This window comes from Coturnix japonica, chromosome 4 (assembly GCF_054131305.1).
Source record: "Coturnix japonica strain WE chromosome 4, WE-NBRP24, whole genome shotgun sequence".
Classification (NCBI taxonomy): domain Eukaryota; kingdom Metazoa; phylum Chordata; class Aves; order Galliformes; family Phasianidae; genus Coturnix; species Coturnix japonica.
Genome location: NC_140666.1, coordinates 65,449,985 through 65,468,220, shown reverse-complemented (window position 1 = coordinate 65,468,220; position 18,236 = coordinate 65,449,985). Strand labels below are relative to the sequence as shown.

At 40.3% G+C, this 18,236-nt stretch overlaps 2 protein-coding genes across 13 annotated transcripts in view; both read left to right on the top strand.

The window, feature by feature from the left end:
• The window catches only part of MICU3 (mitochondrial calcium uptake 3), a 45,672-nt gene extending 40,994 nt beyond the window's left edge, over window positions 1-4,678 (top strand). For all 8 annotated transcript variants that reach the window (XM_015862323.3, XM_085545368.1, XM_015862319.3 and 5 more), the window contains one exon: window positions 2,278-4,678. In XM_015862323.3, the coding sequence (XP_015717809.2) occupies window positions 2,278-2,388 (111 nt within the window). In that variant the 3' untranslated portion in view covers window positions 2,389-4,678. The remainder of the gene's footprint in view (window positions 1-2,277) is intronic.
• Window positions 4,679-8,883: 4,205 nt separating this feature from the next.
• Window positions 8,884-18,236, top strand: part of ZDHHC2 (zDHHC palmitoyltransferase 2) — a 31,540-nt gene continuing 22,187 nt past the window's right edge. For 3 of the 5 annotated variants that reach the window (XM_015862343.3, XM_015862344.3, XM_015862342.3), the window contains exon 1: window positions 9,441-9,696. In XM_015862343.3, the coding sequence (XP_015717829.2) occupies window positions 9,522-9,696 (175 nt within the window). In that variant the 5' untranslated portion in view covers window positions 9,441-9,521. Of the gene's footprint in view, window positions 9,215-9,440; window positions 9,697-18,236 lie in introns of those variants that run through there. The other 2 variants (XM_085545356.1, XM_015862345.3) reach the window with 1 other exon arrangement.

The following is an 18,236-nucleotide window of genomic DNA, read 5'->3' as shown; positions in this document are numbered from 1 at the left end:
GAGGTGTCCCTGCCTGTAGCAGGGGGGTTGGAAGTAGATGATCTTAAAGATCCCTTCCAACCCTAACCATTCTATGAAGAAATTTTTAATAGAGTCCTTTCAGTAGGAATTCCAGTCCATTTAAAAGTACCATTTGCTAAACTATTTATGTGTTCAATAACTGTAATAGAGATTTAATATGTAATTCCAATTTTGCTGACTTTTTTACATTACTAAAGTTAAATATTTTCTGTCATAATTGTAAAGAAACTGAGATGTGTATCCCAATACATTCTTAAATATTTTAAGATTTTTGCATTACAAGAGCTGTTTGCTAGATAGTCTCAATTCTGATGATTTTTCTATATCTTCAGTAAGTTTTTTTAGGAAGCAATAATAATAAAAAAAGGAGGGTACTATTGGGGAAGAAATTTTCATTTCAAGAAAGATGTGGAAGGCTTTAGTGTGAATTTAGAACCTTATTTGAATTTCAGCAATAAACTTCAATCTTGTCTTCTGCTTTGTCTTGTGGTTAGTAATATGAAAGCTTTTCGTTTCCACACTTCTCTAATAGGCAATGGCCGAATGCATCTATCAGAAAAAAAGAAGTGACAGATTCTTGGGGTTTTTTAAAACTTAATTAATCTCTGAAATAGATGAAGTGAAAAATGTGTGATAGCCACATCTTACTCATCTTACAAATGTAACTGGAAGTTTCAGAACTCAGACTTTTGATGCTAAAGCTGACTAGTTCCTTAACTATATCTGGATACAGTGGTAGGAAAATGTGGAATGTGAAAATATCAGAGAACGTGAACAACCTGTTACGTCTGTAAGTTTAGAGTAGATAAAATAATGAGGCATACATTTAGAACATTTAGAAGTAAATGAACAGTTCACGTGGTCCTGTATTTCTTATACTGATTTTCACAAATATTCCTCTGAATTTGTTTAATAAAATAAAAAGGAAATGCATATCTTAGAGCAGTGGTTAATTAACTGAATGTGTTTTTGTTCAATAACACAACGCATTTTGCAAGTTACGATTTTTTTAATGAAATTGATCATAAATCTCAACTGAATTACATTCTTGTAAGTATTCTTTCTAATATTTCATTTGAAGTCTGTCATATAGTGCTGATTAGATTGTTTTCTGAATATTTACAGCTTCTGGATGTTATTAATTATACAAGATGAGTAATAAGAATATATGGAATGTAGGCTTCAATCTGTAATAGTTGGTTTTAATATACTGTGTTAGCACAATATTTTAAACAACTTCACACAGTTTAACCAAAACCAGATATCAGACAGTCTCTCACCTTGATACTGTAACCATTTGCCTCCAGATACTGATGGATTACAATATAAAATTATTTGTAAATACATTTGTAAAATGTAAAAAGAGATGCTTTGTAGTAACCTACATAATTCCTATTCCTTCCTTAGCCTGTTTCTTGCTTTACTATTTAACCCTGCTACATCTTTGTGTATGTACTAACAACAAGTGTGGCATAATGGAAGAAATAAGGAGGTCTGGTGATTCTTACAGACGACATACAGCCTAGTGAGGCTCCCAGGCTATGTGTGGGCCGTTATTACTTTCTATTCAGTGTTCACTTATCCATATAATCACAGAATGCTCTCAAGGTTAGGTAGTGCTAAGCACCCTGCCATAGGCAGGGACGCCCTCCAGTAGATTAGGTTACTACAGACCCCATCTTGGTCCTGAGCTCTTGTAGGGATGAGGCATCCATGACCACAGCATTTATTAATGTTACTGTACTGCAGTGCAGTTTGAGATTTAAGGTGACTTAGTATAAAGAAGCATTCATATAATCTACCTAGATTTTATTTGGCCTTTCATGATGCCTGAGTTTCATGAACATCAGTAATTTTCTATTTTCTTTATTTTGTGCTAGAGGTGAACTTCTTAGTGCAATGTCAACACAGAGAAGGAAGAAACGAAACTATAGAGAGTAGGACATACTTGAATGAAGAGGAAGTCCTCTCTTAAAGCTTTTGATATCAATAGGCTTTTTCTTGAATGCTAATTCTGTGCTGTGAGAATGTAGTTTGAAAGCTTACCCTACATAGAGATTTATAGCCCTTACTTTAAGTACTTCTGGGCCATTGAAGTATTTGATTTTTTGTGATTCTAATACTAAAACTTACATGGAGTCTATATGAGTTTCAGTAACATTTAATGTATTATTTTAGTGAAAAATATCTTTTTCCAATTGTATGTTTTTAGTGAAAAATATCTTTTTCCAATTGTATGTTCTTCACTTTTCACAGGAGAGTCCCAGGTATGGTCGGAAGGAATATTACTCTTGTGTGATGACTGTAACCAGTGAACATCTCAGAGATCTGTGGAAACAATTTCGGAGACGAGATATGCTGAGATAAAGAAAGCAGGATTATGGGCCCTGGTTAGAACTGTATTTATTCCTATAAACTCTGGTTGAAGAACAGGCTAACCCAGGTGATTTATGAATCTTTCAGTTGCAGTAGAAAACACAAGACTGCTTTTCCACTAAAAGTCTAGAATTCATACAACAACTTTTCAGTATGTATTTCATTTAAATGACGAGCTGTAGTCTGATTGGCACAAGTCCTTTTTATAAGAATGCATTTTGAATATCTGTTGTTTTTCTGAGATATGTTTCTCACATAAAGGAAAACAAAAATAAGTATTACACCTGACTAAGCAAACATTTTGGCAATGGAGAGAAGCTGCCTGTATCAACTTAGACTGTGAACTTGCTTTCAGAAGAATACCATTAAATGTTTGTACTAAATTGGGAATTAGAATGTCTCATGTAGCAAATTGCATATGAATTGAATGTACAAATTACTCTTAGAAGTTAACAAAGCTGTTACGGTAAGATTATGGATTATAATGTGAAAGATAGGTATTTACCTAAGAGAGGTACTGTATGAACTATAATGTTCAGATTTTCTAAGTCTTACTATTATCTTTATTAATTTAATCCTCTAAAAATTGTACTGATTTTAAGATGTCTTATGAGTACTATGTTGAAGGGAAGTAAAAATATTCAAATTCCTGTTAAGTAACACACTTTATAGTATTTATTTACAGACCTTATTTCCATGTGTATATTCACTTATATATTTTTGGTAGAGTAAAATTGTGTTTCTTGTGAATAGTGCACTTTTATATGAAGATGTGGCACTGAGTAGAAATTATCGTTGTCTGATTCACAACTCTGGAATGCAGCATCTGAAAAATAAACAACTCGTGTTTGCATCAAATGAAAAAGCAAAACAAGATATGAATGCATGCAGCAGCACGGAGCAACATGTACTAATATTTAAATATTTCAATTCAAATACTAGACATAAATTAGGCCTTACTAAGGTGATGAGACTTCAGGCAGTCAGTAGCCGCCATGACCTTTCATGTCCTGTATGTTTATATAATACTGAAACAGTCATAAGAACGTTGTTACGCTTGTGTTTTCCTCTTAATTTTTTTCTTTGCTATTCTGCAGCAGTGTTTTTTTCTTACTCCCTTTCAAGGTGACTATTATATGTTGTGCGTTAGATCTCAAGAAACACGAACACAATTTTTATATCATTATTGAAGAGGTGGACTGGATGCTAAATACGTCTGCATTTGCATAGGAACAATATATGCCTTCAAGTATTTCAAACTGAATACACTGTAGTGAACTTGCTTTGGCAAAGGGGTTAGACTAATGATCTCCTGAGATCCCTTCCAACCCCTACAGATATGTGGTTGTGTGAAATCTTCTATTACTCCAAATGATTATAAGCAAGCTTTTTAAAATTATATTCAGTGCACATTGTTCAAATATCATCTTACATCACGTGCAAATAGAAGACTATATAGCATCTGTGTAAGTACAGCTGTGTTCAGAAATAATTGTAACAATTATCTGTTTAAAAATCAAAACAAAATGAAAAGCAGGATGGTTTTTGAGAAATTACCCTCTAGAAAGTTTAAACAAAAAAAACAAAACAAACAAACAAACAAAAGCTAATTAGAATGTCTTTTTAAATGTAGCTTTAAGGAAAAGTGAGTTCAGAAAGCTTTTGAAGGACGCTATTTTAATTTACATTTCACAATAAATACCAAATTTCCACCCTGACCTCCTTAAACTACTGACAGCATGAAAAGAAACAGAAAAGATTTGCATAGGGTTTCTTGAACTGATACAACAGGACATGGATAAGATGTAATCCCTGTGTTTGATTTAGAGAGTCGTTAGTATTCAATGTATCATCTTGGTACGCAGAGCTGTCACACTGCTTCTTGTCAGTGTAAGTAAAACCCAGTTTGCTGCTTGAGTGATGAAGAACAAAACAAATGGGAAAATGGGGTAGCCAGTTATTGCAGGAGTTCCCCTCACTCCTCTTCAATCACTACTGCCCTCTCACCAGTGGTCCTCCCTTTGGATTAGGCAGCAGCAACCATCATCATTTGTCTCCTTCCTTACAGGCAACAGTGCATTTTGCTTTTATGAATGGCTTGAGACAATGTTATCGTTTTTCTATATATTTCCTAACTGTAGCCACACAGTATAAAATAGAATGTGAGAAATGTCAGATTAGTTTTTAAGAGTATTTTTTTTCATATTTAATAATAATAATATATGTGATGTAGAATATGAATATATGTATTTTATTTCAAAATAAATGCACTTGAAACTAATGATCGTTGCAGTGTATATTATTAAAATTGCATGTTGTTGGTCGTACAGCCTGCATACTTATTGGGTCTCCTATTTTCCACCTGAAAGTGATAGAGGAATGTTTCACTTCCTTTTGATTCACTTTGTTCGCGTAACAGTCTCGAATGATCTGTCCTGCTCTGGGGATGTGTCTGGACTTCTTTTGCCAGTAACTGTTTCAAACTATTACTTGTCAAAGTAGAAAAATCAGACCAAATTCTGACTATTCAAAAAATGAACCTGAAGCAAAAGTATAGCAGTGCCATGTCTGAACTCCCCTTAAAGTTGAGCCAAAGCTGATATGTTTTCAAACGTATGTGAGGTCTGAATGTACAGTGTTTTTTCCGTGAAAGCTTTGGTTTGGCACCCTGAAGCTGTCAGCAGGTGGTGCCCTTGGATAGATTAAGTTCTTATGCACAAAAAAGTAATTAAGTACATGGGGTGTGTGTTAATCTTGAATGGGTATTGTTAATCTTTACCACTACCTTGACTTACAAACTCCTCCCACAGGTGAACATTACTGTTAACTAGAAAAGTTCCATAGAAAATATTAGTACTTAAAGACTGTAATTTAAAGTACCTCTTATAGGTATAAACATGCATAGAAATAGCAGCTTATTAAACAGATTAAAGTTTTAGTAAAATATTTCTATTCAATGTAAGCAAATAAACTATTACTCCTGGTCAGACGCTTTGGATTTGGTTTGGTTTTTGCTTTTGAAGTACACAGAGCTGAGTTATGCACTTATATGTCCTCTTTTATTTAAAAAGATAACTGAAATGAACGTCATTGCACAGTGACTGTTCCAGCTCCTGTTTTCTAACATCCATTGCAAATTCTTCATTTACGGATTTATAATCCTCCTTCATTTTAAACAGCTACAGCTGTAAGCCACGCTTATTTAGTAACTGGGTTTACTGTTCAGCAGTGTTAGGTGATTTGCCTGAGGTGTAATTTCTGTTTTGAAAGAATGAAGCCAGCTCATTCTAACCCTGATTTAGAAGCTAAAAGCTTGATTCAAAAGGATGCATTGCTGAGTGCAGTGCTGTAAAGGAAAAACAAGCAACAAAAACAACCTTTCAAGGATGGACATCTCTACCGCAAGACACTGAGCCTTAAATTAGTCACATACGCTTTCTAACAAGAGCATGTAGAGAATTGCATGAGATCCAGAAATACCACAAACCGTTTTCAACCAGCCAGCTAGCTGAACTAGTTAACCAGGCAACCCTGAGTGTAAGGGTTCACTAGAGGCTGCTGACAGTAAAAATGGAGCTGAGAGTGGGCTGCCATGGTTCCAATATATTTGCCAGAAGCAAAAATGAAGAACAGGACGATGGTAGTCTGGATTCAGAGAAACTTGTGCCACTGTGTTAGGTGCTGGCAAATTATGCTTCTTGCCAGAGACAGTATATCTTGTGAATAGAAAATGCCCCTGCACTTGAAATCACACAACAAAGCATGGGACAAGGAGCAGGAACAGGAATCCAGGAGTCCCTGTTTGTGGCAAATGCCCTGAGAGGCTATCGAAGCCTTTACTTTCTCTACTCCAGTTGTTTCCTTTATAATTTCATAAGTACAAATAGCCAAAACCTTGTCCACAGACCCTTGGGAATGGGAAAGAAAAAGAATACAGCATTTTGTGCAGAGATGTGTTCTGTTGCTCCCCAGCAATAGAAGATTAGCTTTCTTACAAAGAGCTTTTCAGGGGCATTGCACTCCACGGGGCTCAATTTTTGCCTGATTTTTGCATTGTGCAGAACCCTATTGACAGGTTAGAAATGTTATAACTTTTCCCTGTTTTTCCCACCTTAAGTGGCAAAAGGGCAAAACAGTGGACAGTGAAAACCTCAAAATGAATAGGTTTTGGGGGGGGAACAGCACAGTGAAAAAATTACTGTCAGAAAGTGACAGAAGAGTTGGTAAATAATAAGCCTAAATGCAGCTTTGGACAACAGACTCTGCAAATACAGTATTGTAACAGTCCAGGAACAGCAATTCAAGAAATCACCAGGAAGGATTTCATTACCTGAAGAGGAGTTAAGTGAGCCTCTCCTATGGAGAGTGTGGAAAGTGAAAAAATGAAAAGCTTACAACAGCAGACAGGTTTGGGTGTCCTAACAGTTGCAAATAAAGTACCTTGCTAGGGTGAGCACAGAGCAAGGGAGTGAATGCCTTTGGGCCACCCTTTAAATGAAAATACATCTTATGGCTAGAATGTTTAAGACAGGAGTTGTTACCAAGTGGTTTGTTTCCATGTAGCCAGGAGCCATGAACTATAGACAGATGGTACTCAACTCCAGCTGGTATGCGACATGCATTTGCTAAGTGATATCTCTCATGAAGGAGACACTACTGGAAGATTTCTTTTTCCATGCGTGGTAAGTGTACTCCCACTCATAGGCACTCTGGAGAGGAGCTACCAGCACGTTCCCTATCATGAAGGTCAAAGAACATCCCTGCAGAGCCACTGGTTTGCCCAGTTAGCAATGTGTCTTGTTTGTGGCTTGCAGACAGTTCTAGCAGTCAGTAAATCTGTGACAATTTAAAATGAGCGCACAGTATGAAGTCTTGTTTTTCCACACTCAGTTTTTGTAATGTCAGTCTTAAGAGATCAGTGGAATTTTATAGCTCTTACACATGTTGTGCTTCCAGCTGCTCGTCATAACTCATGAATGGGCTGTAAATGTGAATGTCTACGGCCATCTCTGAATATTAAAATCCTCGGGAAACTGAATGGATGCTGAAGTAATTCCCCACCTAAGCCAGACAAATACTCTCTCACTGCAGTATTCGGGTATTTAAATCACATATACATTAAGGAGAACACTGTCAATTTACATAATCGTTGTTCTGGTTATTTCCTTTTGTGGCTCATTTTACTTTTTTATTCTTATTGGTTTGAAATTTTATGACCTTCCAAACTGTTACAAAACAGAGCTCTTAAGAGACTCTTTATACCGAATTATCAATTACAGATCATTTCCCTCCACCATATGAAACGTTCTCCCAACTTGTTATTTCCTTCAGTTTTGCTGCTATTGCTTTACAAGATTGATTACCAGGAACTGTTGATCACATCTTAAAATACCTTAAAATGCCTGGATAATTTCATTACGTGTGTACAGACCTTGTCCTACTGTTTGCTCTATCTGGATGATTTGCCAAGATCAGAATTCCTAGTTCAGTTTCTCACTTCTTAAACACACCAAAATGCTCTTAACAGCTGCCCATACACAACAGGCATTGTGGAAATGCAGCGTGATCTGACAGTAATATAAAAGAACTCATAGCGTCAGCAGTGACAGCCGTGGTGTGACTTTTATCTCAAGGTGGTGCTTTCGACTTGCGCAGGAATATTTTTAAACTAGACCTCTACAGAAGACATGAAGATGGCTTCCTATGGAAAGAGGTGCTATTAGCACCTTCTACTTCTGTACCCAAAGGAGGAAGCTCCCCATCAGAGCACCTGGAAGATGAGAGCTCCTGTTTCATTATCACCATCTGATAAGGACCTTGTCAAGCCTCGGTGTGCTGAAGACACTGAGGCCTCCTCTTCAAACCCAGCTACCCACTACCCAGCTCCTGACAAGACAAGACAGTCAGTTGCCTTTGTTTTCTATGTCTATGTTTGTGTGAGCAACAGTACACCAATGGCCCAAGTAATTGCGGAGAGGCAGTTGGTCAGGAAGTCTATCTATGAAGACCTACCCACTTATGTTAGCCCACAATTTACTTTCACCATAGAGCAATAAATCCTTTTAATAAACTCTCTTGAGGTTTTCTGCTGCTAACTAACCTCTTTGAAGGCTTCATCACACCATGAAGAGGGAGGAGGATGAGTGAAGGTTTCTCTGTAGGGTGGTATAGCTGTGGAGGCAATGGGCATGGAGTCAGAGGGACAGGCATGTAGGGTGAGCCGGTTCACCCAGGCTAACTGAAATTCCCTCGCCTAATCTTGTACTGACAAGGGCATGTGGTTTCACATTACATTAGAAACACTGCAGCTATATGGCCAGCTCATTTCCCCATGAATGTAATAAACATGCCAACATCTCATCCTCATACTTTGTAACCTGGTGGCACACCTATGTTGCATTTGATGTCATTCTTTTTTTCCTGTCTCACGTCCAGTTTCTAATCAACAGCAGCCGCATTGCCATTACTTTGCTGCAGAGATGGTCTCACTCATGGGACGTTATGGAGCCTTCTTCCAAGTGTGGATGCCTCCTGTGCCCGCAGCTCCCCACACTCCCTGCACTGCCAGCACTCCGGGAGCTTCCAGCAGCACGCAGGGACTGGGCCCTTGTATTTCTGACAGACAGCCAGGATTCGGCCGCACATCCCGTAAGGCAGCCTGGATTTACTGGGACACCTCGGGGCTGTTTTGATGACGATGCCCGTAACTTTGGGAAGGGTGAGTCAGCAGCTGCGTGTCGCCAAGCATCCCGTGCCAGCACGGCGCGGTGCCGGGGCTCCTGCAGCCTCGCAGCCCTACCACTCATCACTGATCAGGGTGAGGATTTTGGCTGACTGTGAAACACCGCCTGCAAACCGGGCAACACTTGTCCAAGTGTTTTTAAAGCGTTCTCAAGGGAGGTCAAATATCACCAGCCCTGGGTACAAAAAGATGGTGGATGCACCATAAGGAACGACTGGATCCAGCACCAGAGGCACCGGCCGAGGCTGCGCCCCCAGCTCGTCCCGGTGGCGGCGGCGCTGGGCGGGCAGGGCCGCCCCACGAGGGGGAGGAGCGTGGAAGGAGGGACCCGGTGGGGCGGGGATGTGCGGCCGGGCCGCGGGACGCGGAGTGCGCGGCCGGGATGCGGTGCGGGAAGATGGCGGCGGCGGCGCCCTCCGCGCCTGCAGCCGGGGCGACGGGCGGCTGGGGTGGCGTGAGGCGGCGCTGCCAGCGGCTGCTCTACTGGGTGCCCGTGCTCTTCATCTCCAGCATCCTCTGCTGGTCCTACTACGCCTATGTCACACAGCTTTGCCTGCGTGAGTGTCACCGGGCAGGGAGGTAAAGGGGAGGAGGGCGAGGCAGAGGGTTTCACGGGACGGGCGGGTCGGGGGCCGGGGACGGTGCTCGTTGTTTGTCCGCTCCGCTGCCACACCCGATGCCGGGACTGCAGCTTGTGCGGGCGGTACGAGCACAGTTAGCGCTCCCCTTCGCTGCACAGCTGCGGGCAGGAGCAGGGAATCCTGCCGGCCGGCACGGACAGGTACCGGAGAGTTCCCGGTGCCGGGGAGGAGCTGGCAGAAGGTTTGGGGCGGCGGGGCTCCTCCTGCCGCTGGTCGGATCTCCAGGAGGACGTGACGCCGGCCGCTGCCCTCGGGAGTCACCCGGCTGCGGCTCGGCGCTCCGCGGCCGCTCGGACTGTGCGCACTGCTGGGAGCTGGGTGGGTTTAGGGCAGGCGAACCTGGAGGGTCTGTTACACGTTCATCTAGCTCGGCTCCCTGAGCCGACTTCAGCTCCTGCTGGAGTGCATCTTGTTGGATACAGTCTTTACATTTTAGATGTGTCATGATGTTCAGATGCTTCACAATTTTCGTGTAAGTGTTCCATGGCACAAACGACAGCAAATCAACTGTTGCTTCCCCTTCGCTCTGATGTTGGAGGTGAGGTTCAGGGGCTGTCGATCTGCTTGGCAACAGCTCAGTAGATGAGGGTGAAGGGGAGTGCCCTGGTCAAGCTCAGTGCTTTTGTATGGCTGTGTAACTTTGCTGGACTTCAGCTCTTTGTGTTAAAAATCTCAGCAGACTGGTAACTAAGTTGGCACACATATATATATTATTGTTGTTTGTGGAAGGATGCAATGAGAGGGCGCATGTTGTACAGGAGCTTGGCTGCACAGCTGGGGCATTGCACCAGCAATGTTTTCTAGGCCTAGCACCTCTCTTTGAGTGAAAGGCATCAGCACTTGCTGCATTGGGATGAGCTTCTTATAGCTTTTATCCCCCCCCACTAATAACAGCATTCAGATTTCATAGATTCATTAAGGTTGGAAAGGCCGATAAGATCATCCAGTCCAACTATCAGCCCTTCATCCTGTGTGCACTAATCATGTCCCTCCATGCCACATCTCCACGTTTCTTGAACACTTCCAGGGACAGTGACTCCACCACCTCCCTGTGCTGCCTGTTCCAGAATGTACTCAAATATTGTGTTAGTCTTAAGCAGCAGCTCTTTCAAGTTTTAAGTTCTTTAAGCTCTTCAGCTAAGGACTGGGATTTGAGTACTGCATCCTGACAAGAGGAGCAAGGGGCCCATTGTAGTGTGAGGAAGTGTTGTTCTGCCCCTGGTTGATGGGCTGTCAGGTGGCAGCAGGAGGGTTGGATACATCAGGAGGCAGTGACCCTATAGTCAACATCTATCCCAGTGCACACTGTCACTGATGCATAGACAGTAGACTTGGCTTAAAACTTACTGTAAGCTATGGTATGTAAGCTCTTAACCCCTCAGAGCAAAAGGCTTCAGATGGGAAGAAAGGGAGAGAGGAACTCTAATGCGAAAAGCTGTGAGCACAGAAGCCCTTTCAGTGGGCAAAGGCATTTCTTTAAGTTTTCTTCCTAAATCTTTCCTGTCCATCTCTTGTGTCTTACCAGTGTTGGAATTCAGCATAGCAGTTGCCTGTGACTAGCATTAATTCCATCTCCTATCAGTATCTGGATGTTTTTCCTCATTTTTGGCATATTAAGACAAAACAAACTTGTGTCTTGTCTCACTAATGAATATTTAGTGTAAACAACAGACGGAATAGCTAACAGCTCTGAGAACGAAAGCCAGCAGCAGGAGAGGACTGTAAGCATTTCAGGCCTTTGAAGCCAGCCTGTCTGTTCCACTCATCCTCTGTTCCTGCAGCGCTGCCGACTCAGGGGATGTGTGTAATGCTGATTTGATTGTGACTTGCTGTCCCCGCTGCAAACAACGACACAATGTACAGCAGACAGCATCAACCATTGTGCAGCAGGTCTCAGCAAGCAGCACTGCACGTGTCAGTGGTTTCTTTGAGCTTTTAGTGATCAGAGTTTCAATGAGTGGTTTGGATGTTTTTGCAGTTTAGTCTGTATTGAAGGAAAACGTTTACATTTTAAAAGGAAAAAAAAAGTTCCTTAAGATGTTTCTTTTCATCATTAAGACAGTTAGGGATGATAGTTAACAGCATTGAATAATATTTTAGAAGTGGGTGGGGAGACGGGAGTGGAGAGTAATGATATAGCTTTAGAAATCATGGTGGGGAAGAAGGGAATTGAGAACTTTGACCTGATTTTACCTTTAAGATAAAGGAGAAATTTCCTGAATACTAGCAAGTATTTATCCTCTCCTGCTAGCCATGGAATACAAGAATTACACACACAGCTGAGTCTGTTTTTAATAGTTGCAAAGCTGGAAGTGGGTTAAAAGCAAAATAAGTTTATTTTCAAAGGATCTGTAACACAGTATGTGAGAAATGCTATTCCTTACAGACCTAAAGGAAAATACTGCTGCTTACTGTGTCTCTGTGTGTCACTTTGGAGCAGGATGCGAAGTCATCACAGAAGGGCTGGACAGAACACTGATGTGTATGGAAGGAAACATGCATTGTACTGGAAACTTTCTTTCTTTACAGCAGTCTCTATTTTTTCCTGAATAGCATAGATAGACTTGTTTCTAGGACCAGCATTACACTTAAGTAAAATGGGGCTTTCTTTTTGTTTTGATGTAATGGTCAGTTGATATCTTTGAGTAATTTCTCCATGAAGGAGTGAGGCATACCTATGTGTGAGCCCTGAAGGTGAATGTTACATCAATGCCATTTTCAGAATCAACAGAATACAAGGCAAATGTCTCAGCTGAAAAGCCATGTCAACATGATGAATCATGGCACTGCATACAAATATGCAGGGTAATATTATTTTTTCAAGGTGGTGGAAGCATGCATCCAGTAGTATGCAGTTCTGAAGAAAGAGATGAGAAATTCAAGTGTTGAAATGACTACTTATTTTTAGGAATGAGAAAATACTTACAGACTTTCAATAGCTTGAAACCACCCCTATCTATGTACTGGAAAAGTCTGCATGCTGTAGAAGGTAGGTTTAAATCCAGGATTTGTTGAGCTTATTGCTTCTGATTAATTTGTAGCCTTTGGTTAAATCAGATGAAGTTTTGTGTGAGATACCACAACTTGTCAAATTATTTTGTTCCATAAGAATATTCTCACAGATTCTCACACCTAGAGATAAAGTGAATGCAAAATGTTGCTTGGTTACAATATATATGAAGTACCTGGTGATATCTCACCTTCTTCTAACTCCTGCCATTTTTCTGTGTATCTGGGCAAGCATAAATATAGAACTAAAGAGATTTATAAACATAATAAAGAGTGATAAGCTTTAAAAAAGAGAAATTACAGGCCATGTACAATTAGTACATTCAATTTTGATAGCAAACCCAGTGAAATATCAACTTAAGTTACCTGGAAAAACAGCATGAACTGCAAATTGAGTCTTCCCCCGTCTTCTTCATCCATATGTCCACACTCAGAAATTGCATTTTGGATCTAGTAAATTCTGCCTATGCAAAGAAAATAATTTTTTCCACTCTTTCTCCTTTAGTGCATCTCTAACTCCCATTAGTAGAACTATGAGGGGCTTTGAGCAATTATCCGCTCTGTGCTTTGGGTGAGGCAGAGCCTATAGTTATTCTGCTTCTGACAGTTGTTTGTCAGAGATGTTCCTGTTGGTGTATAGAGATTTTTTTTTTTCCCTACAGGTTGTGATTTGAAGTTCTGCATAAGAAGGAAAATGTGGAATATTGTCATCAAAAGCATCTGTCACAGTGATTGTGCTGATGAAATCGTTGTCCAGTTGTGTGCATGTTGGTTTCATGTATTCAGCTCTGATCCATTTTTACATGGTATTGATTTTAATCTGAAGGATAATGCTCTTAGTCAGTTAATCTTGTCTTGAAATACAGTCTGAATTTGTAACTAATGGAGGTAAACCCATGTGCCAGAGAGCATAGAAATGAGCAGTGCACTTTTTTATTTAATGAAGGGAGTTCATTAAATAAAATTTATTCATTTTTATTCAGTGAAGGGAGGGGGAAGAAGTATTCCCACCTGGCTAATGGCTTGGCTGATTTGGGATAGTGTATGTGACTTCAGCAAGGCTGAAGGGGGAGGTAACAAGATGTTAGCAGTCCAGCCAGGAGAGCTCATAAGCTTCAACCTAGGATTTTGGATCTGAGTATGAAACTATGCTCTGCCCAACCCCAACCTGCAGTATGGAACAGAAAAACATGATACAGAGCTCAGCTGCTGAAGATGTCAGTGGTTGGGTAATGGATGGAGGACCAGGCTGGTTAGTGCTGAATGGAGGTTTCTGACTGAATGCAATGTCAGTGGAATGGAATTATGGTGGGATAAAAAGGTTCTTAATTTTCACAATTTAGAGGCAGAATTAATGCGTTCCCTAGAGGCATGGCACAGTGTCATCAGCAGATCAGGAGCAGCAAAAAGAAAGGACAAAATTGGGGGCCCAAGACTTAGTCATCTGGATTTGAGCTCTTTGCTCCATATGTTCTCCAAACGGATCAAAGGATTTGTGGTACTTACTGCTCAAGTCTTGCAATCATCTACTGCTTACGCTTTGCTATAGAAATACATGGATGTTGTAATGTGGTTGATTGTTGACAGATACCCCATCTGAACATTTGCTGCTAAGGTAGCAGAGGATTTTGGTCAAAGCACACTGTATATATATACTGTGTTTTGCAAACACTGCTTTTTTGTTGTTGGTTTTTTTGTTTTTTTTTTTCTCTCCTGAGATCTCTGATTACTTTTAGGAAAGTTTAAAAACTTGCTGAAGTAAAACTGGCTCCTGTATTTTAGCCAGCACACTTCCCATGTGTTTTCCATCTTTAATTTGATAAATTCCACTTCTGAAATGGAGTTGAATTCTGCATAAGTTAAGACTGATATTTCATCGCCTGTAGTGCCTGCTGTACTACCTCTAGTTTTTGTGCCTTGCAAGTTAAACCTTGGCTATAAATTGAAAGTTTTAGGACTGTGATGGAGATATAATTATCAGATAGGATTGTGTCTTTGGTTGAAGATGTAACACTGTTTGACACATATCATGTTGTGCAGATGTATTCACTGGTATGTGCGCATTCTTTCTCTGCTATAAAAAAAATAAATAAATCTGATCATACTAAATCTTTAGGAGTAGTCTTCAGGTATTCTTTGTAGCTTAGAAAGTAAATAAGTAGTCTATGGAGGGGAAAGGTGAGGTCTGTTCTGCGACATACTCAGTTTGCAAGTAGTATATTTGCTGACCTTTCCTAAGAGACTGTCAAATAGCAGCTGCCTTCTGAGTAGAGGCCATTGATGTAATTTGATGGGCACAGTGCTAGGGGTTAAAATGAGTCTACCAACACATTCACAAATACTGCCAAATCCAAATGTGCAGATTATTAAGGACTGCTTAAGCTGACCTTAAATCTCCCAGGAACTGTTCTGCTGCTTTTGTCCTTTAATGAAGCACTGGTGGCTGAATCTTCCCTGCCTTGTCAGTCTGAATCAATGCAGTTCACTGCTCTGTCTTGAAGAGCAGTAGTTTGTATTACTGACACTGATTTATTTATTTATTTATTTTTATTTTTTTCAGACAAGGATACAATTTTTGTCACAACAGTAAAACATTTTTATGAGAGTTAAACTGCATCTATACACCAGTGTTTTACTGCTTCAAATGTGCTATAAAGATAAAACTCATGCTCAGTTTTGTGAATCAGGTCCAGGGTGTTAAGTTATGTAAAAGTTTGAGAGAAACAACTATTTGTAGGTGTGGCTGTGGAGTCTCAGATTTAAACCTATCCCATATTCCCATTCCAAAGTCTTAAATAGATTGAAGATGTACATCAGATGTGGAAGCAAGATTTTAAACTTAAAGATTTATTTGTTGCTTTCTTCAATTTGTTTATTTATTTTAATCCATTACATTCGCTGGTCAGGAACTTTGATTTGGGGTTTAGAAATCAGGGTAGATTTAATGCTGAAAAGCTGATGCTTTTGTTTTGTTTTTTTAACATTAGTTTTTATTTTCCAAGATCTTTTGGGCTTTGTCTTAGCAAGATGCCTTTCCCTGTATGTAGCTACCTGGAGATGGATACTCAATTTTTCCATGAGTGAGAATAAAAGATTTCTAGAGAAAATGATCCATGTTTTAAAATATGGGAAATCTAGTCCTAATGCTGTGCTAAAGCCTGACCCACTGCAAAGTAAGCTGGCAGAGTCAAAGGGAGCATGCATGGGTTGACCTTTACAAACAATTTGTAGAATCTAGCAGCCTTAGTCACTCTGTCTTACAGTTGTGTGACTGGACCTGCTTCAGTTAGTCATAGGCCATTTTGCTGGTCATTTTCCATCTCATCCCAGCCTGCTCTATGCCTGAAGTCCTGAGGCTGAGGTACTCTCTGGGTATCTTCAGTCCTGTGGAAGCAAACTCACTAAGGCCATGTTGTGACAAACAGCAAGTCTCTGTGCCCAGCAATGTGGTATCTTCTTCATAGCAAACTAATTTGGTTGTTAAAAAAAAGTCTTTATGGTGAGAATGCCAGAGCGCTGGCATAAGTTGCCCAGAGACTTTGGAGTCTCCACTTAAGCCCCCTGGATATGGGCCTGGGCACCCTGCTCTGAATGTCCTGACTGAAGGAGAGGTTCTCTGAGGTCCGCTCTGAACTCAACCAGACTGTGGTTCTTTGATAAAGGAGACATACTAGGCAGGGTTTGAGATAACTTGGCTATCAAGGTAGCATTCCTAATGTTTGAAAACCTTTCTCAGCTAACAGGGGATGAATTCTTCAGGTTTTTCTGAGTTCTCTCCATCATGATTGTTTTTCTCTTTTTTTTTTTTTTAAATTTGGTTGTTTTTTTTTTTATTTCTGTGACGTAGCATTCTGTCTTCAGTCCGCTGTTACTTTTTTGCAAGCGCAGACAATGTATTCAGCAGTGTAGACGACTGAGTGTGATGAGTCTTGGAGGTTGGCATGCAAGAAGCAAGGCTTCTGGTGCTAGAAGTTGGCATCTACTTTGGCCAACATCCCACGTATATTCCAGCCTGCTCCCTGATGCTGATGAGCACCGTCTGTGGGCTGTGTAATGAAACAGAGAGGCTCTAATTATGTGATAGTCTGCTGGTACTGAACCGTAAATGGCATCCTGGCAGCATAGCAGCGGAAGGCTAATTGCTAATGAGGCTGGCCCTGCAGTATCGCAGATGAGCAGAGCTGTAACTTTTTACTGACTACTTGAAGACAGGTCATGAGTTTACAATTACCTCTGGCTCTGAAAATATGGAAACTGCCATACCACTTCTATTTCAAAGGATTTCATCCTGCTTCCTCTGAAATTGTAAAAATTGCTTCTCAATTGGGCTTGGCATGTCCTTGGTGCTTATTTTTGGTCATTGCAGATGTAGGTACTTTCTATGCTTATTATTTTTATGCTTATTATTTCTACGCTATTTGACTACCACTAAGTGAATGTGCAGTAGTTAAGCTCATATTTATTAATGACCATGCATGCTCTGACCTACTTTTTTGTGCACTACCAGCAGTGAATATAACCTCTAGGAAGAGAGATGTGAGGAAACCACCAGAAAGTGTAGTATAAATGATTCACAAAAGACTATATAATCAAATACTTTTGAATAATATTGCAAAGCCAGATCACTGTATTTACTGAAAAAATAGTGAATGATTTTTTTCATGAATACATCAAGGGTGCTACTTAGAAGGTGGGGGAAAATAACAAACATTTCTTCGTTCAATTTGAAAATTAGTCAGTTTCTTCTTGATAGGAAATGATTGTTCCCTGCACATAAATAGCATGATTGTTAGAATTATGGACATCTTGTAGTTACCCTAAGACGATTTTGTATTGCAGTCATCCTATAAAAATAGTTTTTCACAAGAGATTTAAAGAGAAGTTTGATTTGTAAGGGCTGTTCATTTTTCTGATGGTTAATTCCCTCATATGTGGGGGAAAACAGAATTATAGCAAATCTTATTTCATCTCTGATCCTGTGTTACTGCAGATACCTGTTCATTACTTTCCTGTGACTTTATGCTTCCTTCAGGGAGCGTTTCTTAAAGGTGATTTAAAAAGATGCAAACAGGAGTAATAGTTTGCTCTGTGAAAAGTGGCAGGTTGTTGGATATCTCGCATGTTCCTCTGCATCACTGTCAGAGGAGATGTTTGCACAACCATTCAGTCAGACCCCTTGTAAACAGCCATTGTGATGTTAGTAGAGATAAAGGTTAGTGAAGTGGAACATTGGTGGCTGCTCTCCAGAGTTCACCCTTCTACTTCGATCTTGCACTATGGAGGTAACTTGGGAGTGCATAGGATAACTCTGAGCTTTACCAGTGGGTCAGAGAGAGGATAGTGATTGATGTGTTCAAAAAGCTGGTTCTCAGTCACCTGTGGACACTTAATGTTTTAGTCTTTTGTTGTCTGCAGCTGCTGTCAGAAGTACTTGGCTTCCAGGCTAG